The 25,114-nt window shown below is 46.8% G+C and overlaps 1 protein-coding gene across 4 annotated transcripts in view; it reads right to left on the reverse strand.

Annotated features, from left to right (window-relative positions):
* The window catches only part of ASTN2 (astrotactin 2), a 989,097-nt gene that overhangs the window by 403,953 nt on the left and 560,030 nt on the right, over window positions 1-25,114 (reverse strand). For all 4 annotated transcript variants that reach the window (XM_043453335.1, XM_043453336.1, XM_043453334.1 and 1 more), the window contains one exon: window positions 171-321. In XM_043453335.1, coding sequence (XP_043309270.1) covers window positions 171-321 — 151 coding nt within the window. The remainder of the gene's footprint in view (window positions 1-170; window positions 322-25,114) is intronic.

Genomic DNA, 25,114 nt, shown 5'->3' on the forward strand with positions numbered 1-25,114 from the left:
TGATCGGGATCCCACTGTCGAGATGAGGAAATCAAGGAGGGAGGCCTGATGTACTGAAGGCCACGAAGGTAGGAGCTACGACCTTGACCCGCTGCCCCCTCACAGAAGGGCCTCTGGCTGGCAGCCTTGGTACCGGGGCCAGCACCACGTTCACGGGCAAGGGCACTTACCACACACCCCGAGGAGTCCACCTGACGGTCAGCCACGCACTTGAAGTTGCGCGTGCAGCCCCCGTTGTTCCGAGAGCAGTCACGGACAGGCCCGAAGGAGGACAGCAGGTCGTTGATGGTTTCAAAGTACGTGGACAGCATCGCGTCCTCCCTTGGAGAGAAAGGGGGACAGTTAAATCCCAGAGACATTGGTATCACTGGGTTAAAACTAAGTTTAATGTGCATTACTTTTGAGATCATTATTCATCATATGTGTAATCGAGAGAATGATACACATGCTTATTTAAAAAGAAAATAAGAAGCAAAGAAAACCAAAAAGAAGTAAATTCAGTGGTTATACTGTCATATGACATGATGGTTGTTTAGTTTTGATAAAGAGGTATATATTTGGAACTTTGCACCCTTTATTTCAATAACCCTCATAATTTTTGAAAGTAGACATACGATTTCCATTTTACCAATAAGTGAACTGTGACTGAAAAAGGACAAGTATTATTTACAACAGCCAAGACATGGAAGCAACCTAAGTGTCCATCAGCAGATGAATGCCTAAAGTAGTTGCAGTATATATACATGATGGAATACCACTCAGTCCTAAAAAGAATGAAATAATGCCATTTATAGTAACATGGATGGGCCTAGAGATTGTCATACCTAGTGAAGTAAGTCGAGCAGAGAAAGACAAATATCGTATGGTATCACTCGTGAAATCCAGAAAAAAATAAAAATAAAAATGAACTTATTCATAAAACAGAAACAAACTCACAGATGTGGAAAATAAACTTATGGTTACCAAAGGGGAAAGTGGGGGTAGGGAAACAGGAGTATGAGATTAACAGATAACACACCACAACATATAAAATAAATGGCGAGGATTTACTACAGTGTGTAGGGGGCTATATTCATTATCATGTATTAATCTATAATGGAAAATAATCTGAAAATACATATATATATAACTGAATCATTTTGTGGTACTCCTGAAACTAACATAATATTGTAAATCAACTACAATTCAATTGAAAAAAGAAAAAGAAAGGTGAAGCGTTCTGCTGACGGCCACCAGCCTGTAACGTGGCAGAGTTAAAAGTCTGTGCCCAGCTCCGTCTGAGTCCAAAGAGGAAGTTCCTCCCATGACAAAGCTCTTATCTTGCATTATACATGTTTCTACAGGTTCCAGACATCCCCACAGCAACTCTGTAAAATGGGCACATTCCTGGTGTTCCAACTTTGCAGAGATAAATTGAAACTATGGGAGGGGTGGCACTCACCCCAAATCACACAGCCTATTAACAGCAGAGCCAAGACACAAACACGGAACTCTCTGACCCTAGTACCGTATTTTTCAGACTCTTGCCTACAAATCACACCATCAACACCAGCAGCATTAGCTGTTGTAAAGATGATAAGACTCTAGGCAAATGCATGCGTGAACCTCCCAAATGCGGTTCACAACAGAATAAGATTAGACACCATAATCCATGAATCTGCCAAAATTCTATGTGAGGAGAGATAAAAAATGGAAGTTTCTGGATGCTGCTTTCTGGGAAAAGGGCCCCCAAACAAGGACTATCCTAGCCCTGGCTGATCTGTGGTGTGTTCATTACTTGCAGGAGACTTTATTAAAGGGTCACAAGAGGCAGTAAAAAGAGGCATATTCTTCCATGATGTATAAGTCATGGAATCCAGAAGCAAGAAAGAGGGGAGGTGCCAGGGTACGCATGTGTTGTACGAGGGGGTCGGTGAGCACCCCTAGTGATGTCTCTGGACCACACCCTTCAGCCTTTCTCCCAACCTTCTGCTCCTCAGGCTTGGAGCTCCAGGCTTCAGTCTCCTAGCTTCTTCCCTGACTCCAACCTTACCCCCTTCTGTTCCATTTTTCATCCTGACTGCCAGTGAACCTGGTAAATTCCAGCTCTACCTAGATACCCTACGGGGCAATAGGTCTCCATTATTTCTAGAAGAAAAACTAAATTAGTTTCATTGGCATTCAAGGTCCTGCATAATCGGGTTCCCACCTACCTGGCTGGCTACATTTTACTTTGTCCTCATAGTCCCCATTCCATAGCCACAGCTTTCTTCTCATTCCCTAAACACACAATCTGAGGTCAGGTTCCCTGCGAACACATCCTGAGACAGAGCGCTGCTTACAGGAGGTTTATCAAGGTGCCCTCCTGGGACACAGGAAGCCAGCAGGGCATGACTGGGCAGCGGGAGGCGGTCCTGCCATGTGGTTGATGCCACGTAGATCTGCAGCCTCGGTGGTTGTGAGGGTAGCTCTGAAGCTGGAGTGGCCCTTTAAAGACATCCTGAATGGAGGCAAGGGACCCTGCCTCCTGCATCACCTCTGCATCACCCCATCACCGGCTGCCACGTGGAAGGGGTGTCCTTGGGAGCGGCAGCTCCTTGTGGCCGAGGTAACGCCCAGTGAGGGACAGAGCTGTGAGCCTCAGCCACATCCCAGAGGATGGGCGGGTCAGCCCTGCAGAGAGCTCTGAGGGCAGGGTGTACCTTAACCTCCCTGAATCCTCGACCACGCTCTTCTGCCTGGGATGCTCAGCTCCAACTTCTCTCCCCCACAGAATCCTAAGGATCCTTAAAACCATTTGAATCCATTCGTCCATTCATTCATCCTTATATTACACATGTTTTCTGAGTGCTGACTATGTACCGGGGGCCATTCTAGGTACTAGGAATACGGCAGTGACACGTCTGATGAGCTCACTGTGACCTCCTTTGTGAAACCTTCTCTACATCCCCCAAACAGAATCAATTCCTTTTCGCTTTGAGTCCATTGTTTAAATCTATTTATCTTATTGATCTTCATCACCAACTCCATAGTTTCCCAAAGAGACTGTAAGCTTCTTGAGTGAAAGGCCCAAGGCTTAGTCATCCCCTTTATTTATTTATTTTTAATGTTTTATTTTATATTGGAGTACAGCTGGACTTCCCTTGTGGCTCAGCTGGTTGAATCCACCTGCAATGCAGGAGACCTGGGTTTGATCTCTCTGGTGGGAAAATCCCCTGAAGGGAAAGGCTACCCACCCCGGTATTTCTGGCCTGGAGAATTCCTCGGACTGCAGTCCATGGGGTCACAAAGAGTCCAACACAACTGAGCGACATGCACTCACTCACAGCTGCTTAGCAATGCTGTGACAGCTTCATATGGACAGCAAAGGGACTCAGCCACACACATGCATTATTCATTCTCCCTGCAAACGACTCCCCAGTCCAGGCTGCACATTGCTATATTTAAAATGGATAACCAACAAGGACCTACTGTATAGCACAAAAGCACGAATAACTCTGCTCAAGGATACGGAATCACTCCTCTTTAGCCCCCAGCACACAGCCTGGTAGGCACTTGTGCTAAGTAGATGTTTGGCAAGTGAAACAAAGCAATTACCAGAAGGCAAGGACACGACCACCGCCAATCAGTGGTTTTATCAAGATTATGTCCAAAGAGGACACTCCCCTGCCTAGCCCCAACTCTGGGTTTCCACCCTAAATCCCTCATGCTCAGGGCTTAGTAGAGGGACAAAGAAGAATAAGCAAGGAGGAGAGCCGCCAGCTTATCTATCACTCCCCAACTTTGTACAGAGTGAGGTCAAGGTGGCAGGTGGATGGAGGGAGGGAATTAACAGTCCCTGAACTCATGCTCTTGGGAGACTCCCACTTCTGAATCACAGAGTTGGGAATCCCAGAAAGACATTAAGGGTATTAAAATATTAATATCCTTAGAGGGGGAAGAAGGATGATACATGAGGGGAGGAGATTAAGACAGAGAGAATTAGAGAAAGTGTGAGAGCAAAAAAAGAGACTAACATGCAGAGAATCTGCTAGAAAGAAAGGAGAGAGGCTAAGAGGCAGAAATACAGCCAGCCAGAGATCGATGGATGCCTGGATGGATGGATGAACTGACAAATGGATAGGTAAACAGAGAGACAGAGAGAGAAGACAAGACACCCAGAGGACTGTCATGGAGACAGAGCTTAAGAGAGGAAGCTGGAGGGGGGTGGTGTGTAAAGAAAGACAAAACGCAGAGATAGAGTAGGAGAAAGAAAGAGAGGGAGAAAGAGGAATAAGAGACAGAGATTCAAAAAGGAGAAAACATCAAGGCAAGCAGAATAAATGTGTACGTGTGCTGAGATGGATAGGAGGAGGGGAGGAGAGAAGAGGGAATGATGGGCAGAGGGGGAAGGGGACAGACTCAGGAAGACAGAGAATGAATGGGAAGAAAAAGACACTGCCTGAGTGGAAAGACCACACACAGAGAGATGGACAGCAGAGACAGAACGACCCAGAGAAACAAAGGAAGAGAGGAGAAAAACCAGCGAAAATTGTCACCTTCCAGTGGAACCTGGCCACAGCTCAGGCTACACAAATAAGGAGGCTGTTAGCTTTTGAAAGGATTGATTCTGCATAAACATCAGTTACACCCAGGGAACATTGTTTAAAACACAAAGCCCTGACCCAGGGGCTGTTACTGAGTTGAGAACAGCAATCATGCCAGGCTGGGAAAATGAAGTATCGGAGCAGGGGCAGACACTGGCATTTTCCTATGTCAGGACCCAACTCCTCATCCCAGACGCTGGGTGCAGGATCTGGGGTCTGTGGGAGCTCAGAGCTGCCCCACTAGGGGGGCATAGAGGGATGGAGGGTTTAGCCCTGGAGGTGGAGGTGGACTGGGGTGACAGGGGCAACCGGGGGGAGTCCCGGCTTTGCCAGAAACTGCCAGCATCACCCACATCATCTCCCTCCGCCATCAGCTCCTGAGCACCAAGCTAGGTTCTTTCTGGCACTGACGCCATAACCCCGAGGTATACATTTTACTCCACCTCTGCAGCCCGAGAAACCAGCTACTGGGGAGAGAAGGGACTTGTCCCGGGTCACATGGGGGTGAAGCGGTGAGGTCAGGGTCTGCATGCACGTCTGCCTGACGTCAGGTCCACGGCTCAGCTTGTCCAACTTGCTCTGTGCCCTTGGGCAAGTCAGAGCTCTCCTAACAGTAAAGCTGGCAGAAATCTGTGCCCACCCCTCTGGGTCTTACAGGAGGAAGAACTGGAAGGGCAGAGGCTGGGCCGCCCTTGCACACCTCCCAGCGCTGCCGGCTGACCTGTGTACACGCCACAGTAGCCTCGATCCATACTGGAATAAAAGGGGAAAACACCAGTGTGGTGGTTTTCTAGAGCAGCCGTAGCAAGGACTACAAAACAGGTGACTTTAAACAACAGAAACGTATGCTGTCACAGTTCTGGAGATTGGGTGTCAGCGGGCCAAACTTCCTCTAAGACTCTAGGGCAGACCCCTTCTTGCCCTTCACAGCTCCCTTCACAGCTCCTGGCAACCCTCGGCATTCCTTGGCTTGTGCCCGCATCACTCTAATCTCTGCCTTCATTGTCACGTGGCCTCTTCCTCGTGTCTGTCTTTTCCTCTCCTCACAATGACACCATCCACTGGATTTAGTGTCCACTCAGGTGGCGCTCGTGGTAAAGAAACCGCCTGTTAATGCAGGAGACACAAAAGATGTGGGTTCGATCCCTGGGTTGGGAAGATCTTCTGGAGGAGGGCATGGCAACCCACTCCAGTATTCTGACTTGGAGAATCCCAGGGACAGAGGAGCCTGATGGGCTATAGTTCATGGGGTTGCAAAGAGCTGTCCATAATTAAAGTGACTTTGCATGCTGTGCGTGCACACACTAATCTACTATGACCTTATCTTAATTAAATCTGCAAAGACTCTATCTCCAGAAAGGTTCACATTCTGAGGTTCTGGGTGGCCAAGAGTTTTAGGGGACACTACTCAACCTACAACTCATAGCTCAGAGACACGTCCTCAAGCTGAGTAGGACAGCAGGACAGAGCCAAGACTATAATCCTGGCCTTTGGTCTTAATTCCAGTGCTACTGACACCATACCAGTCCTCCCGATTCCAGGCTCTGCAGGTCACACTGTGGTATTTACAAAGCCCGTGAAAACGTAGAGAAAGGACCATGGTGAAGCTGTTTCTCCTTCATTTGAGAGGAGAAAAGACCAGCAATAATTAAGTACCTAACACACCCCAGGCAGAACAGAGGTTGGCAAACTTCTCCATACAGAAATCCACAGTCAACATCTTAGGCTTTACAAGCCATATGGCCTCTGTTCCAACTACTCAATTCTGCTTTTATAGTGCACAATCAGCCACAGAAAATATGCAACGACGATATGCAAAATGCAGTGAATGAGCATGGCTATGTTTCAGTAAGACTGTATTTACACAAAGACACAGTAGGCTGAACCACCACTTCCTGTTTCACAGGGGAAAACCTGCAGGTCAGTGTTGGAGTTAGGGTTTGAACCAAGGTATGTCCGACTCCAGAACCCACATTCCTTCTCCTCTATGAAGTTTCTTCTGAACCTCACTCTTCTCATCTGTAAAATGGGAACAGCATCTTTCTAGCTCCCAACCATGTAGGATTATTGTGGGAATGATGCAGTGAAAGGGTGCATAGGGCCATGTTTTCTAAAGTCTAAAATCCAATGCAAATCTATTTACTGTTCATTCATTCAAAAAATATTTCAGCACCTACTGCATGCCTGGTACTGAGATGATTACTATTATTACTTTTTGAATTGTATACTTTATTTATAGGTAATGCTGTTCCAACTGGTGGCTCAACAGTAAAAGAATCCTCCTGCCATGTAGGAGATGCAGAGATGCAGGTTTGATCCCTGGGTTGGGAAGATCCCCTGGGGGAGGAAATGGCAACCCACTCCAGTATTCTTGCCTGGAGAATTCCATGGACAGAGGAGCATAGTAGGCTACAGTCCATGGGGTCCCAAAGAACTGGACACAATTGAATGACTAAACAACAACAAATGCTTTTACAACCCCCTACATTGCCTTTAATTTTAATTTTTTCAGCATTTTATCAGATGAATCTTAAAAGTTAATGAAAGAATATATAATGAACACCCATACTTTTTGGATTCAACAGTTGTTAGCAATATGACAAATGCATATTATGTTTATGAAATTACAAGTCTATTAATTTACCTTCTGTGATCTCTATTAATATGCCTCTCCTTTGGTATCACTCTTCCTCTCTTTTGTCACCTATTAATTCCAGCCACTAAGATGTCTTGAAGCATCTCTCCAGTTCTAACAATCTAATTTTTCTTTTTTTTTCCCTGATAATACTGGTTTCAAAACAGTCCCCCAAGCCCTGCCAGGCTGAGTGAGGCTGCCATCCCCTCCCGAGCGGGTTGCGTGAGTGTGAAGCAGCATTTGGATTCCGTTTGCCCGAGTCGGCTGAGCCCAGCGCGGGGAGAGCGTGAGGCAGGCGGCTGGGAACAGGTGCGGACGCGGCCCCCTGTTACTAAGCATCAGGAAAGGTCTGTGTCACTCACAGAGAGGTGCGGATGGAGGACTCGGGGCCCAGGCAGTGACAAGCCCCGCGCGGGTGCAGACTAATCCTTCTCTGATGACACCAAGCAGCCTGTTTCCTGAGCTCCCAGAGAGCGAGGAGGTGAGGACAGGGCTTGTCAGGAACCAGGTCCCTCCTCCCCACCCCTCGCGCGCCTTCGCGGGGGTCAGGAGCAGCTGCGGGGCGCAGGCGACACGAGGCAGGCTTGTCTCCCAGCTTCAGTCACCATGGGACCTTGGGTGGGTCCTGTAAACCCCGAGCCTCCATTTTCCTATCTGAAAAGCGGAGATACTCATACCTGGCTGGCGAGAGAGTTAGCATGGAACGTAAGGTAGATGATATATGCAAAATGTCTTACACACAGAGGGTGTCCAAAGGTCGGCAGAAACCAGCATCATCTGATTTCCTGTGAACTTGCAAGGACTGTAACTTGAGAATGTGAGGAGCTCAGTGCAGGAGAAGGAGGACTTGGGGCCTCATAGTGTCGATTCACTCAGATATGTTTGCTGATGTTTAATTTGGCCCTGGGCTGCCTCCCGGGCAAAGACAGGAATAGGTATGACATAGCATGTGCGGGGGAGGAAGAGAAAAACAACCAAAAAAAGTAAACCTTGCAAAGTAACTGGGGCCTTAGGACTATAAAAGAAGAAGTCATTCCACCCACCCAGACCTTGGTAGTGAGCAGCCAGACAAGGCTTTTAGGAGGAGGTAATATTGAAGCTGAGACAAAAAGGCTGAGCAGAAACTAGCCACATGAAGGAGGGTGGTATGAGATAAGGGTGTTCCGGGCAGAGGGAACAGAATATGTGAAGGCCTAGAGGTAACAGAGGGTATACTCTGGTTGGTGGAACTGCAAACGATGTAGGGAAGCTGAGTGTCGAGGAGGAGGTGCGGTCTAGCAAAGGATGGGCCAGCAGAGGCTGCTGGGAGACAAGGCTGTCTGCGTGCCAGGCCTTGCCGATCCTGTACTTCATCCTGGGAGCTACAGGCATCCACCAAAGGGCTCTAGAATCAGATCCTGCTTTTATTGAGACTGATAACACAGACTGTGATTTTAGGTAAATCATTATGGCAACAACAACAACATTAATAATAGTTCACGATTATTGAACACTCATAATATGCCAGGAAATGTTTCCAGCAGGACATGTGGCAGACTTCTTCATCATCATGAAAACACAGTGATGTAAATGATAGGATCATCCTCGTTTCCTAGAAGAAGGAACCAAGTTTCCGTTTTGAGGATTAGGGCTGTTTTGAGACCGGTTGAAGACCATGTTAGGGACAGTGTTAGGACAGTGGCTGGCACACGGCAATGGCCTTATGAAGGTTAGGTGGTACAAGGATTCTAGGCAGGGGTGGGCTGGTACAGGGAAGCAGATTGGGCTTTTTGAAAGTCAGAGCCTTTGAGCAATGGGAACGCTGTCTCTTGAGGGCCTGCTCCTGCTGGCCATGGCAGGAACGCAACCTGAGGGGGATGGCCACTTTCGGGGATTGGGGGGGAGGAGTCAGGCTTCCTGGGGAGGGCTGTGCAATACCATAGTGACAGTCACAACAATGGCTGTTTATCGAAAAAGTGAGGGGGAGGAGGAAGAGAAGGAGAGATGGATGAGGCCGCCCATCATCTGTATGGTTTGGGGGACAAAGAGAAAATGACTATGAGTATCCATTGCCCATCTGTGAAATGGGGACAATGAAATTCAGCTTACAGGGACATAGTCAGGACTAATGAGATAGAAGATACAGAAGCCCCTCACCATAGTCAGGCTCAAACAGACGCCTTGATAAGGGGCTGCTGTATTTTGGAAATGCATTTGTTCATTTCAAAGATATTTACCCAGCACTCACCACCACAGGGGTTGGAGGTTAAGCTTTCAGAAAAGAGCAAAACAGACAGGCTTTGCTCTCCTAGAACTTACAGCTCAGTTAATAGAGCACAATCACCCTGCAAGTCCGTGTCTCTGTACCTGTATATCTCTGTATCGTTGTTCAGTTGCTAAGCCGTGTCCGACTCTGTGACCCCATGCACAGACGCACACCAGGCCTCCCTGTCCTTCACTGCCTCCTGGAGTTTGCTCAAATTCATGTCCATTGAGTCAGTGATGCTAACTAAACATCTCATACTCTGCCGCCCTCTTCTCCTTTTGCCTTCCATCTTTCCCATCAGGAAAAGTATCAGGGTCTTTTCCAATGAGTTGGCTCTTTGCATCAGGGGACCCAAGTATTGTAGCTTCAGCTTCAGCATCAGTCTTTCCAATGAATATTCAGGGTTGGTTTCCTTTGGGATTCACTGGTTTAATTTCCTTGCAGTCCAAGGGACTATCAAGAGTCTTCTCCAGCACCATGATTCAAAAGTGTCAATTCTTTAGTGCTCAGCTTTCTTTACGGTCCAACTCTCACATCCATACGTGACTGCTGGAAAAATCATAGCTTGACTATACAGACCTTTGCCAGCAAAGTGATGTCTTTGCTTTTTAATATGCTGTCTAGGTTTGTCATAGCTTTTTCCTCAAGGAGCAAGGGTCTTTAAATTTTATGGCTGCAGTCACTGTCCTCAGTGATTTTGGAGCCCAAGAAAATAAAGTCTGTCACTGTTTCCAATGTTTCCCCATCTATTTGCCATGAAGTGATGGGACTGGATTCCATGATCTTAGTTTTTGAATGCTGAGTTTTAAGCCAGCTTTTTCACTCTCCTGTTTCACCTTCATCAAGATGCTCTCCTCACTTTCTGCCATTAGAGTGGTATCATTTGCATACCTGAGGTTGTTGATATTTCTCCCAACAAGCTTGATTCCAACTTAATGATTCATCCAGCCTAGCATTTCACATGATGTACTCTGCATATATGTTAAATAAACAAGGTGTCAACACACCTTGTCATGTGAGCATTTAATCACTCAGTCGTGTCTGACTCTGTGTGACCCCGGGGACTGTAGCCTGTCAGGCTCCCCTGTCCATGGGATTCTCCAGGCAAGAATACTGGAGTGGGTTGACATGCCCTCCTCCAGGGGATCTTCCCAACCCAGGGATCGAACCCCAGTCTCCCGCATCACAGGCAGTTTCTTTACCATCTGAGCCACCAAATAAGCCCGCAGCCTTGTCATACTCTTTTCCCAATTTTCAGACAGTCTGTTGTTCCATGTCCAGTTCTAACTGTTGCTTCTTGACCCTCAGACAGGTTTCTCAGGAGGCAGGTAAGGTAGTCTGGTATTTGCATCTCTTTCAGAATTTTCCAGTTTATTATGATTCACAAAGTCAAAGGCTTTCATGTAGTCAATGAAGCAGAAGTAGCGGCTCCATGGACTGTAGCCCACCAGGCTCCTCTGTCCATGGAATTCTCCAGGGAAGAATTCTCCAGGAAAGAATACTGGAGTGGTTAGCCATTCTTTTCTCCAGGGGACCTTCCCAATCCAGGGATCAAACCCGGGTCTCCTACACTGCAGGCAGATTCTTTGCTGTCTCAGCCACCAGGGAGACCCAGCTGTATCTATAACTACATTCATATCTGTGTCAATATCATAATTAAAAATTATGATAGGAGCAAAAAAAAAATACAGGATACTATGAGAGCATATGGCAGATGGGTCCATTTAACCCAGGGAGTTGGGGGTGGGACTTGGGTGTCTGGGGAAGCAGATGTCCCCGGAGAGTGTCTGCTCCTGAAGTGACAGCAGCCAGCAGCCTGGAGAAGTTCTGTCATCCCTGGGCTTTTCCCCAGGGATCCAGGATAATGTGTGATTCCCCCTGCCCACCCCCCTCCAACACACACACTGACTTCAGAGTCCATCTGATCTCTGAGGCGATCCTTCTTTGACAAAGAGCCAGTGCCTCTGCCCTGTACTTGAGCTGACCGGCTCAGTCTTAGGAAGCCTCCTCCTCACTCAGCTTCACTCCCTTTCTCCCACTCCTTGCAAACGCCGCCATCATATTCAAAAGAAACCAAAAAGGTTCAGTGAGGATGCTGAGGCTTGATCTCAGAGGGAAGCTCACCGAGGTGGGCTCCAGAGGAGGCGGGGGGCTGTGTTCTCCTGTTGCCTGGTGGTGGGGGGAGACTCCAGTGACCAGAGAAGGCAGAGGGGCTTGCCTGAGAGGGGTCAGGGAAAGCCTCCCATTAGAGAGTATACGGGGTGTGGGTCTAGCTCAGCCTTGTATTGCTCTGTGTCCCCACGTGACCCCTTGCCCTCTCTGGGTCTCTGTTTTGCATTTATACAATGATAGGATGAGTGCTAAGGGTCACTCCAGCTCAGATTTCTGGTAACCTTCTGTGACCTTCCAAGTAGGAGGGGGTAGAAATGTAAGGATACGGGAGGGAGGTGAGAAAATAACTATGGTTTCCACTGTATGGATGTAGCCAGTGTTTCCCTTGTTCTGTATCGAAGGAAATCAAGGGATTTATACAGCCAGCCTGGAAATTAGAAATAATTGTAACTGTGCTACCGGGAAGAAGCCCTGGGCTGACACCCAGACCCTGCCACTTATCAGCTGAGAAACAGCGCACTCCTCCTCTCCGAGCCTCAGTTTCCCCATGAGCAGATCACGGATAACACCCCCTAACTCTCAGGCTCCATGAGGATGGCAGGAGGGGACAGAAGCGCCAGGAGGGGAGGGGCTCTGTCACGCTCCTTGCAGTCCCGTGCTGGAACGCGGTACAGGTACCACCCAGACTCTTACTGGACAAGATGAATGAATGAGTGAATGAATGGATGTGAATGTAGGTAATAGGATACACTCACTTTATTTTTGCAATTCTTACTAACAAAAGCCTGTTTTTCAGGCTGAAACCCTGAAAGTTACTCAAGCTTGGGAAACAAGCGTTCTTAACCCAAGCTGTAACTCTTCTGTCAGTCTAGAGAAGCACATGGGCCATCTTTGAATCATGTTTTTAAATGCATAAGATCAAATGCAAAAAGCATAACACAAGAAACCATTTATCATAACACTTTTTAAAAAAGCCAACAGGCATATAATAATATATATGCTTCTTTATTGACACATTAAATAAAAAGATCTAGTAAAAGATGTAATAACAACTGTAAATGGGAAGCAGTGAAGAGAATAACTATCTTTTAAGACATTTGCAACAAATGGAACAACAAATGAAGTATGATATAAAACTACGTGATTTCTATTGCCAAAAAAGCCACAGGTGCTATTAACACACCCATGTCTGCAATAGAAGGAAATGCCAAATTTCAGTAAGAAGTTGGTGAGAGTGAAAATGTATTATTAGGGAATTTCAAACCAGCAAAGACTCCGGGTTGGGAGCCTCAGTCTGGACTTTGAGAGAGAAAGCTTCTCTGAATATCTGTCCGTCTGTGAATATAACCAGAAGCTTGGGTGCAGATAAGAAGAGACAGGAAATTAAAATCCAGCTATGATCACACCAAAATCATCCCTTCCTGGAAGGGCATATGTGGTGTGGGGAGAGGCGGACAGACGCTGGTTTTAGAAAAAGAAAATTTTAAACTCATAAGGGTATGTGTTCACCAACCCCCCACCAACCTCCCTCTGTGAACTTCAGTTTTCTTCTCCGTAAATGCATCATCGTGATGTTGGGTGACAGAGGACGAGATGGCTGGATGGCATCATCGACTCAATGAACGTGAGTTTGAGCAAACTCTGGGAGATGGTGAAAGACAAAGAAGCCTGGTGTGATGCGGTCCATGGGATTGGCAAGAGTTGGACATGACCTAGCGACTGAACAATGACAATAGTTCCCTCAGTGCCTGGGAGACTGGGTGAAATGAACGAGGCAATACACTTTGCGCAGAGATGCAAGTGCTACCCCTCAACGCCCCCCCTCCTATACCTCCCGGGTGAGACAAGACTTTTGCAGTCACTCACACTTAGAGCTGCTGAATGTCCATAGCAGGGTGCATGGCTCCATCCCCGAGTACCTACTAGGTAACAGGCCATCTGCTAGATATTCAGCACTCAGAGGTGCCCAGATAAAGCCCCACTCTCAAGAAGTTCATAGCTGCGGCCAGAGGCAACAAGATTTATAAAGCTGAGTGAATGCCTACAACATCAGTTCAGTTCAGTTCAGTTCAGTCGCTCAGTCGTGTCCGACTCCTTGCGACCCCATGAACCGCAGCACGCCAGGCCTCCCTGTCCATCACCAACTCCCGGAGTCCACCCAAACCCATGTCCATTGAGTCGGTGATGCCATCCAACCATCTCATCCTCTGTCGTCCCCTTCTCCTCCTGCCCTCAATCTATCCCAACATCAGGGTCTTTTCCAATGAGTCAGCTCTTCACATCAGGTGGCCAAAGTATTGAAGCTTCAGCTTCAACATCAGTCCTTCCAATGAACACCCAGGACTTATCTCCTTTAGGATGGACTGGCTGGATCTCCTGCAGTCCAAGGGACTATGACATAGATGCATAAAAATACAAGAGATCCCCAAGAGTATGCAATGAATTCTTCCTGGGCTGGTTGGGGAAGGATTCTTAGAGGAGGTAGCAATATGTTGACTCTTGAAGGAAGAGGGGGACAAGGATGAGGTGGGGTGCGGGGGGTGGGGAGGAAGGGCAGAAGAAATGAGAAGGCAGACAGGCGTCAGAGGACAGAACAATCAGAGTAGCTAAAATATGGACGAGAGAAGCGTTGGGGAAACAGGCAGCAAGCCCATTGGTAAAGGTGAGGGGTGGGTAGGACGAGAGGAAGTCAGCGCTCAGCAGGCTGTGCTGTGTGTATGTCATGTTGTTCTTTAGTCGCTAACTCATGTCTGACGCTTTTGTGACCCCATGGACTATAGCTATTACTTTGCCAAAAAAGGTCCGTCTAGACAAGGCTGTGGTTTTTCCAGTAGTCATGTATGGATGTGAGAGCTGGACTATAACAAAAGCTGAGCACCAAAGAATTGATGCTTTTGAACTGTGCTATTGGAGAAGACTTTTGAAAGTCCCTCGGACTACAGGGAGATCCAACCAGTCCATCCTGGAGGAGATCACTCCTGGGTGTTCATTGGAAGGACAGATGTTGAAGCTGAAACGCCAATACTTTGGGCACCTGAAGTGAAGAACTGACATTCTAGTTTGTGTTGGTAATGTGGAAAATACCAAAATCGGGGCGCAGAGCAAGGATGCCATTATCATGAGTTTCAGAATGGGAAGCTTATACAGATTCAGGTTCACCCGAAGAAGGTGTATGTTTAGGTGAAATATGATACATGCAGATAATTGGGTGTCATACTGGAAAACAAAACGGAGAACTTGAATCACAAAATAAACACTTGATGCTTGGAAAAAAAAAAAAAAGAACTGACTCATATGAAAAGACCTAATGCAAAGAGCTGGACACGACTGAGCGACTGAACTGAACTGGACTAGACCCTGCCAGGCTCCTCTGTCCATGGGATTTCCCAGGCAAGAATACTGGAGTGGGTTGCCATTTCCTTCTCCAAGGTATCTTCCCCACACAGGGGTGGAACTTGAATCTCCTGCACTGGCAGGCAGATTCTTTACTACTGAGCCACCAGGAAAGCCCATGTGTATATTAGAGACCATCTCAGATTTAATCCCATAAGGCAGGTCTTACTAGCCCATTCGAAAGATGAGACAACTAGGAATCCAACTGTGCACCAAAGTCCATATTCTCCCCCCGTGTGGCACCAACGCCACACGTTGAACACCGTGCTCCCTGAAACTCCACCCAAGTTGGAATCAGGGAACAAAATGCGTCAGGAACAGGACTTTGGCGATTGGGGGTGTTGTTTCCCCAATCCTCACCCCTTTTCCTTGCCTTGTACATTCCGTCTCCCCCTCCTCTGATCCTGGCAGTCCAGCCGCCGGTCTGCAGGGCTCCCTGGGTGATGCTGAACAGAGGGAGCACGGGGCGACCACGGTGACTCCGGCCAGCTCTGCAGACAGCTGCCAACAAGCAGCCGGGCTGAGCTGGGCCCTGGGCGCTTCTCTCCTGCCTGCCCCACACCCACCATGCTGGGGCCTCTGCTTCCGGCTGCTGGCCGAGCCTCTGCCATGTGTTGGCATGTGGTTCCCTGGGCCAGCTCAGGGGTGGGAGTGAAGGAGCCCCTGCCTCGCTTCCAAGGACCCAGCCAGTGGCCTGTAGTGGATCTTAAGAGATGAAGACTCGCCAACTATTGCTTTGATATGGGGAGAAGCTTCTGGAAAGTGTTGGAGGAATAGTGGCAGGCAGCATCTTTCTTTCCCAACCTCAAGAGCTTCTCCTTAGCCAGGGCAGGTTAGACACTCTGCGGACAATTGTCTTTGAAGATTCATTCTCTCTTTCATCCAAGCCAAATTAAGCACATTCTCCATGGCCTCATTAAATACTGAGTATGTGTCAATTTTACTAATCATAGAGTAATAACCAAGACACTGAATTCTCTACCCGCATTATCTCAGGCACGTATGTGTTAATTGCTCAGTCATGTCTAACTCTTTGCGACTCCACAGTCTATAACCCACCAGGTTCCCCTGTCCATGGACTCCTCCAGGCAAGAATACTGGAGTGGGTTGCCACGTCCTTCTCCAGGGGATCTTCCTGACCCAGAGATCAAACCTGGGTCTCCTGCATTGCAGGCAGATTCTTTACCAGGGGAGCCTATCTCATGAAGTATTCATAGCCATTCTGCAAGAGAAGGCTGTGCAAATCCATTGTACAGAGTTTTAAGAAACTGAGGCTAACAGGGGTACAGAGATTCAACTTCAACTCATTCCATGAGCTAAGTGTCTATGGCCCATCTTCTCTGAGAGAGACACAGTGGAAAGCCCAGGACTTGCTTCGAGAAGGATATGGTGGATGTTTGAGCAGAAAAGGAAGGAGGAAGGAAAGGAAAGCTTGAGGAGAGAGGGGACGGGAGGAGAAGAGCCACGTTTTATTTTTCCCACTAGACTGTGAGTTTCTAAAGGCAGGGATCTCTGTAGCTCCATTCCTAATACAATGACATTTAATAGAAGGTGACACATGCTGAATCAGTCCTGAATATTCATTGGAAGGACTGATGCTGAAGCTGAAACTCCAGTAATTTGGCCACCTGATGCGAAGAACTGACTCATTTGAAAAGACCCTGATGCTGGGAAAGATTGAGGGCAGGAGGAGAGGGGGACGACAGAGGATGAGATGGTTGGATGGCATCACCGACTCGACAGACATGAGTTTGAGTAAACTCCGGGAGTTGGTGATGGACAGGGAAGCCTGGCGTGCTGCAGTCCATGGGGTCGCAAAGAGTCGGACACGACTGAGTGACTGAACTGAACTGACACATACTTACTGAATATTTAAATAAATGGACAGATGTATAAACAAACATGCGCAAACTCACTGAGGAATTAATGAGAGAATGAATGTCACTGAGCCAATTTCCTGGTAAATTGGTCCTTAAATGAATCTGAGCTTTCAAGAGAGCTGAAGGCCCCATCTTCTTGATGGCTCCTTTTGTGGGATTAAAGTAACACAGTCTGAGGAGGAAATGAGAACACAGAAATGAAGACCAATGTGAAACCCTCTGCCCACTAAGACCCCACGGCACGTGCTGTTGTTCCATGGGTATACATTTTCAGTTATGCCACATGACTCAGTTCTAGAGATCCATTGCACTGCACAGCACCTGTCATTAACAACAAGCAACTGTGCAATTAAAACCTTTGTTAATGAGGTAGATCTCTGGGGCTTCCCTGCTGGTCCAGTGGCTAAGGTTCTGTACTTCCAACGCAGGGGACCTGGGTTTAATGCCTGGTCAGGGAACTAGATCCCAGAAACTGCAACGAAGATTAAAGATCCTGCCACAACTAAGACCCAGTGCAGCCAAGTAAATAAACATTTTAAAAAAGATGGCAGACCTCTGGTTAAAGTATGCTTACCACAAACTGGTCAACCAACAAACCAACTAAAGGGTCAGGAGGAAATTTTTGGAGGTGATGGATATGTTTGTTATCTTTAACGGAGTGATGGTTTCTTGAGTATATACCTATGTGCAAACTCATCAAATTGTATACATTAAAGAAGTGTTTTTGTTTGTGTTTTTTTTTTTTTGCATGTCAATCATACCTCGATACAGGTGTTAATCACTAAAACAGAAAGATTCCTTGTAATCCCGAGCCATTGAAAAGGTCATGGTGTCCCCAGACCTCACTTTCGCGAGAGCAGCCTCCAGCCCTTACATTCCTCGGCATACCTGTCCTCTTGGGTGGTTTCCAGGAAGAGCCCTCATGCCTCGATCACCTCCTGACCATAGATGGTCACAGCTCTGTGCCCTCTGGGCCTCTGGATCTGGTGGTTCCATGTGGCAGGCACGATGACAGGGAGGAACTCATTAAAGTCCCAGTGAGTGAATGGGCTCAGCCCTTTGGGAAAGATGAGATCACAGGGGCACCCTGAGAACTAGACGATCCTATCAAGTCCCTTAAACCTTCCTGACTATAATGGCCAAGAGGTGGAAAAGCACTGAACTTCACTTTCACTCATTGGAGGAGGAAATGGCAACCCTCCAGTGTTCTTGCCTGGAGCATCCCAGGGACGGGGGAGCCTGGTGGGCTGCCGTCTATGGGGTCGCACAGAGTTGGATATGACTGAAGCGACTTAGCAGCAGCAGCAGCTCATTGAACCTTTTAGAATCCACATATAAGTGACAATCATGCAGAAGACAAACCCTCAGATACAGAGAACAAATAGTGGTTACTAGCAGCAGTGGGGGTAATACAGGGGTGGGGGAGCAGGAGGTACAGACTATTGGGGGTCAGATAGGCCCAAAGGTGTATTATACAACATGGGGAATATAGCCAACATTTTGAAATAACTGTAAATGGAAAGTAACCCTTTAAAATTGTATAAAAATAATATTTTCAAATTTAAAAAAAAGCAAAAATAATGGTAATAAAACACACACACACACACACACACACACACACACACACACACACCCACACACTAAGAATTTGGAGACTTAGATTCCCAGTTGGTTCTGTTGCTTCCTGACTCTGATCATGGGAAAGCTCCCTCCACTCTTTGGGCCTTAGTTTCCCCGTCTGTGAAGAGAGGGCTGGACTTAATGCTCCTCCAGAAGTCACTTGAGCCCCCTGAGGAGGAGGGCTGGGGGCACCCAGGTGCCCTGTGTTGCAGCAGAGCTGGGGGGATGTCTCCTGATTCTCTAGGCTGGTGGAGGGGCTCCTGCCACCTAAGAACCAGGGCGGGGAGGTTTCCCAGGAGATGTCCAGGGGGCACAGGTCTCCCGCCCACAGCTCGGCAGGGCCCGCCCCTGCCCTGCCCTCAGCCCTCATCCAGGCCACATGGCTGAGCCCCACTGTGGACCACCTGGCTGGTGGAGCTGGGAGAGACGACCCTAGTCTTCAAAGACGTCTCATTTCCGTGGAGAAGCCCTACCAACACACCGGGAGAGGAACTAACGGCAGAACTGCCAAGTTAGCATCAGCAAGCACAGGTTCATTGTTCTAATGGTTCCTTGCCTGCAGGCAGCGCTGTATCATTCACAGAGTGATGTCTCACACATCATCTTGCTGGACCATCACAGTGGTCCTCGCTTTGCGGTTTTCATTTAACAGATGAACTGAGCCCCTGTGAGACAGAATGCCCTGCTTAAAATCAGATCCCTCAATTTCTGGGCAGTATCCATGGCTCGTAGTGTTCAGGGAGGACTTCCTGGAGGAGAGAGGTTTTGAGCTGAGCCCTGAGTGTGGCTGGAGGAGGAAGAGTTTGTATCCAGGGTAACGTGTGCGGGCAGGGGAGGAGACGATATGCCCATGAAGGGCAAGGAAGCCTGGAGAATGCAATTCTATCCCGTAATGTAGGGAAATCTATCCTATAACAGAGCTGCTGGGAGGGGATAACATTCCGAGCATTGTTAGAACAAAGGAACAAAAGAAATGTGGAAAGAGAACAATTTGAGTCGTCAGAAAGAATTCCGGATGCCAGTGAGAGAAGTGTGAGCTGGAGGCCCAGCTCTGGCTGGAAGCTTCGCCGTGTGACCTCAGGAGAATCAACTGGTCGCCCTGAGCTCGGCTTCCTTATTGATCAGATGTGTGACCTCAGGAGAATCAGCTGGTCGCCCTGAGCTCGGCTTCCTTATTGATCAGATGTGTGACCTCAGGAGAATCAACTGGTCGCCCTGAGCTCGGCTTCCTTATTGATCAGATGTGTGACCTCAGGAGAATCAACTGGTCGCCCTGAGCTCGGCTTCCTTATTGATCAGATGGAGATGATAGCACCTCCCTCTCAGGACAGAGATGAAAACGAAATGAGATAAACCACCTATAGCACCGCATGCTTCCCAGCACCAACGTGAGTCCAGCTGTTGTGAAGTCCCTCTTACCATCTTTCTTAGCACCAGGGGGCCTGCTGTCCCTGGCATGCTGGTTAGAAGGTTAGAAGAAAATTCCTTTTTTCAAGAGACTTCAGCTTCTGCAGAACGCAAAGCACTTCCACCAGCCTACAAACAATGACTTTATAAAATGTAAATTCCAGGCAAGAAAAGTCTGTGTCCAGTCTATCGGCTACTTATCAAAAAATATAGTAGTGGATAGTGAGTTATGGTAATTAAACACTAGTTAATTTAGTTACTGAAAAGAACTATTGCCACTTTGAAGCATCAAGGTTATCTGTGGCACAGTGTAATGAATGGGGTTTTTATGTGGTGGAAATCACTAGGTAATTGCCTGCTGATCATCCGTAATTACAAGACTGTTAGCTATGCAAAGCTCGAAACAACGATTTCTAATTTCTTTAGGATCAACAAAATAAGCATCTATCTATCTGTTCATCCACCCACCCATCCATCCATCCACCCATCCATACATTCATCATTTCATCTACCCATCCGTTACAAAGATACTTGCTGAGTACCGGCTACACCCTCTCCTGTGATATGAAGAGTCAGAAATACAGATAAGACTCAGTCATGGTTTGTCCTTATTGCTGTTAGTTGCTAAGTTATGTCCAACTCTTTTGCAACCCATGGACTGTAGCCCGCCAGACTCTTCTGTCCATGGGATTTTCCAGGCAAGAACACTGGAGTGGGCTGCCATTTCCTTCTCTAGGGGATCATCTCAATCCAGGGATTGAATCTGTGTCTCCTGCATTGGGAGGTGGCTTGTTTACCACTGAGCCACCTGGGAAGCCCCTAAGTCATATTCTGCTGCCCTCCAAAAACACAGCAATCTTGAAGACCCGAGAAGACAGGGCAAAAAGGTCTATGGGAAGTCGGAAGGGGAGGAGAAGCCAGAAGGGGAAGTTAGTTTGGGATGAGAGGAGTGTGTGGAAGTTGGGTGTGTAGATGAAGAGATACTTACACCTTTTCGAATCTTCGGAATTTTTGAATTGTGTCCATGTATATACTTTTTCAAAAAATAAATAGATATTTTATTTAAAAAAATAGATAAGTGAGAACTGGAGAAAGGAAGAGGAGGAGAAAAGAAGAGGAAGAGAAAACTATGGCCTGAAAATAGGTCATTAAAATTGAACCTGCACCATGAGTCACAAGGAAAAAATGCAATTGGTTTCAAAGAAAATGGGTTGAAGAAATGAAAACTTTAAATGCCAACTATTGTCCCGAATGAATCTGACATGGATATGAGCCTGAGCAAACTCCAGAAGTTAGTGGAGGGCAGACGAGCCTGGCGTGCTACAGCCCATGGGGTCACAAAGAGTCGATACGGCTTAGAGATTGAAGGGCAACGATTCTCCTGAAGCTCACCTGCGTCTTAACTTACATTTGCCTGACAAGAAGGCAGTGGTTCCCACCAGTCAAACTGGCAGATAATTCTGTCAAATGATAATTCTCGATGCTGGCAAGGGCAAAGTGAAATGATTCTCTCCCTATTCTACTTGTGTTGGTATAAATCACCAACACCTATGGAGGGCAATTTGGCAAAATCTATGAAAACTTCTGAAGTGTTCATACAGTTTGACCTGGTGATTATGGTAGCACATTGTAAAGAAAAGAGAACCACCAGGTAAAGGAAGATGTTCAAAAATGTTCATCATAGTATCATCAATAATGGGGTGAAAAGTGAGAATGATCAAAATAGCCAACAGTGACAGTATGATCCATTCATTCAATAAGATATAAGGGGAACATGTAAAACTATAATTTCTAGTTTATAGTTAGTGTATGGGAAAGCTTTATAACATTAGTTTCCCCCAAATCAAGAAAACATCACATATAAACAAACATAAGCAAATATCTGTTGAATGTCTACTAACTATCATGTCCTGGCAGTTTAGACATATGCAGGAAAATGGTTTTTTTCTGTCCAAAGAATGGGAAGGCTCTGGGTGGTACTCTTCAGGGATAATGGGGTAGCTGTGGGCTTCTCCTTCCTGGGTTTTTCCCCTTGTCTCTACTTTTTCAGGATCTGGGTGGACATACAACCGTAGGCAGCAAGGAGCCACAGACGTGCTGTCAGAGAGATGTACAGCACAGGGGAAGATGCAATTACCGCCCACGGGCCTGCACTGCCTGTTTTATTCTAGACAGGGCCACTATTTGGCCTGCTGGGCTGAGAGGAGAGAAAGAAAGAAAGTGTGGGGGAGGAAGCAGGTGGAGACCGTGCTTACCGGCGAGTCCCATGGACCGTGAAGCAATCAAGTGCAGACAGTGTACAGACAGGTGGAGGAACTGACTTCTGCAAACTGTGTTTTTGTTTTTGGTAGAGGAAAGACTTTGCTCTTTTAGAAATATTAAAAAATATATAGTGAGGATCTATTATATTGGCATTGGTCTACGTGTAGCAAAGACTGTGGTGTATACAAAAAAGAGATCCTTCTCTCATGGCATTTATATTCTACTAGGGAGAAAACTGCAAACAATTAAAAAAGGATTAAAGAGTTAAATGGCTGAAGTGTTAGACAGTTACTGTCACAGAACGGGGCTAGGGAGTGTTGGGGTGTGCTGGTTTACTAAGATGCTAGAAAAGGCTTGTGGAGTCATGGAGATAATCAATGGAGTAACGAATGCAGAGTGATGTAGAGCGTGTGGGTTACAGCAAGTTCTCAAGAAACTACTGCTGTTGGTGTTATTGTCAATTACGTTCTAAATTCTTTCTCTGACTGTGGGGACAGTGATGCCTATTTCATAAGATTGCTGAAAAGATTAAATTTGGAAACACATAAAAATAAATTTACATGATGAATTCAACAGAGGATTATCGGGAGCCAGCCATGTTTCAGGCGAGACTGGCATAAACATAAATGCACAGGATAAAGTCAGAGTGGTAAGCGAGGGAAGGAAAAGAAGGCAGGGGCTGAGATGAAGATTACTAGGGGGAGAGAAAGGACCTCTGAGGTTTGAGGAGATGACCTTTGAACAGAAGCAGAATTAAAAAGTGCTGGAGAGAACAGGTTTGGGGAAAGCATGTCACAAGGGGAGGAAACAGCAGGAACAAAGGTACAGAGGCAGCCGTGGAGCTGGCCCTGCAAGATAGCCAAGATGTAGAAGCAACCTAGATGTCCATCAGTAGATGAATGGATAAAGAAAATGTGGTGCATATAGGCAATGGAATATTACTCAGCCATAAAAGAACCTATCTGAGTCAGTGGTCGTGAAGCAGATGAACCTAGAGCCCGTTATACCAAGTGAAGTAAGTCAGAAGAAGAAGAAAAATACTGTATATTAACTCATATATACAAACCTAGAAAAATGGTGCTCATGAACCTATTTTCAGGGAAAGAACAGAGACACAGATGTAGAGAATGGACTGGTGGACACAGACGGGGTAAGGGGAGGGTGGGATGGATGGAGAAAGTAGCTCTGACATTTATACATTATCTTCTGTAAAACAGACAGTCGGTGGGAAGTTGCTATTAATATATAACACCGAAGTCCAGCCTCACAGTCTGTGATGACCTGGAGGAGTGGGATGGGGTGAGGAGGGAGGCTGAAGAGGGAGGAGGTACATGTATAATCATGGCTGATTTGAGCTGCTATGCAGCAGAAACCAACACAACAGTGTAAAGCAATTTTCCTCCAATTAAAAAATAAATAAGAAAAAAAAGCAGCAGCAGGGCCAGTGGGTGGTGGAGCTGACAAGGGTTTGGGGTTGAATTATGGATATGCAGCAAAGGTGCTGCAGGGTTTTAAAGAGGAGCACGTGATCTGATTTACAGCTTAAAAGCTGCCGTATGGTGTGGCCAAAACAACTTTTTTTCATAAATAAATAAATAAAGGGGGGGATTTCCTTGGTGGTCCATTGGTTAAGACTCCATGTTTCTAATGCAGGGGGTGTGGGTTCGATCCCAGGTCAGGCAACTAAGAGCCCACAGGACACACAACATAGTCACAAATAAATAAATTAACTAAAAGAAGAAGAAAACAACAACCATAACTACACAGAGTGGTCAGAGTTATGTATTTTCTTCTTTTAATTTATTATTTTTTTGACTGTGCTATGGCATCTGCAAGGGATGCGACACATTCAAAAATCAACATATTCATTACACTCCTCCTACGTGTAGGCTGCTAGATATAACAGCATAGGTAGAGACAGCCACCATTCCTTGTCCTCAGGGACTTTCTGATGACTTCACTGGCACAGTGTAGATATTTAATAAATTATCACTTGATATGAACTAATATATAATACATTACACCATAGTATGGTGTATGGATAACACAGCATTCACATTGTCATCTTTCTTGCCCCCAGAGTGACAGTGTTAAAATTCACCAGTGGCGGAGTCTTCAGAAGGGAGCAGCAAAAGGAAAAATAAAGAACAAACGAGAAGGCAGAAATAAACAAGAGGGAGCAGGGGCGTGCCTTTTCTCACCAACGTAGCTCTGCATGTGTGTGCCTATAACCTTCCTCTCACTGGACGGGCGGGCTCCCCTGCTCCCACCCCAGGGCGCAGCTCACTCTTCACCTTCACCCAGAAGCTCTACCCCCGGCTGTGCCACTTGGGCTGAATTGCTGTCCACCCTCCTGGGTCGCAGATCCACCTCTCCCAAAATACGAGGTTTGGTCACGACACTCATTCTTCTCATTTACTTGTATGGGCTCAGAGATGAATGCAGGGCTGATGTGCCTGGTGTGATCAACATTTGCAGAAGAGAGGGAGGCAGGCAGGGAAGGAGCAGGAGAAGAAAGGAAGTGGGGAGAAAGAGAAAGGAATCCAAGTCATTCCTTCTGTTCCAGGCAATGCTAAATCTCACTGCAACCAGCGAGTGCTGAGCTTATTGATCAACATTTCTGAGGTATTGAACTGAGTTTCTATTGACAGAAATAACTACCAACCAGGCTAGAGAGAGAGAGAAATGTGCTGACAGCCAGCAAATCATAGCCCTGGTATCAGAGAGCCTGTCTGTGCCGAGGGGGATGATCATTAATTTCCTGTTCCTTCACAGTTACATTTCTTGGGCTGACTGACAAGTTCATTTTAGGGATTCATCAGGCCCTTTATAAATAAACTCCCTTCTTATTCCATGTTTCTAACTGCACCTGCCACCCAGATGATTGGCTGCCTGCGACTCACATAAACATTTCAAATTGCTAGCAATAGCTCAACACGGTAGTTAAAGGAAATCTTTCCGTTTCTGTATTATATAATCAAGAGAGCTCAATTCC

The sequence above is a fragment of the Cervus canadensis genome, chromosome 30 (genome assembly GCF_019320065.1).
Source record: "Cervus canadensis isolate Bull #8, Minnesota chromosome 30, ASM1932006v1, whole genome shotgun sequence".
NCBI lineage: Eukaryota > Metazoa > Chordata > Mammalia > Artiodactyla > Cervidae > Cervus > Cervus canadensis.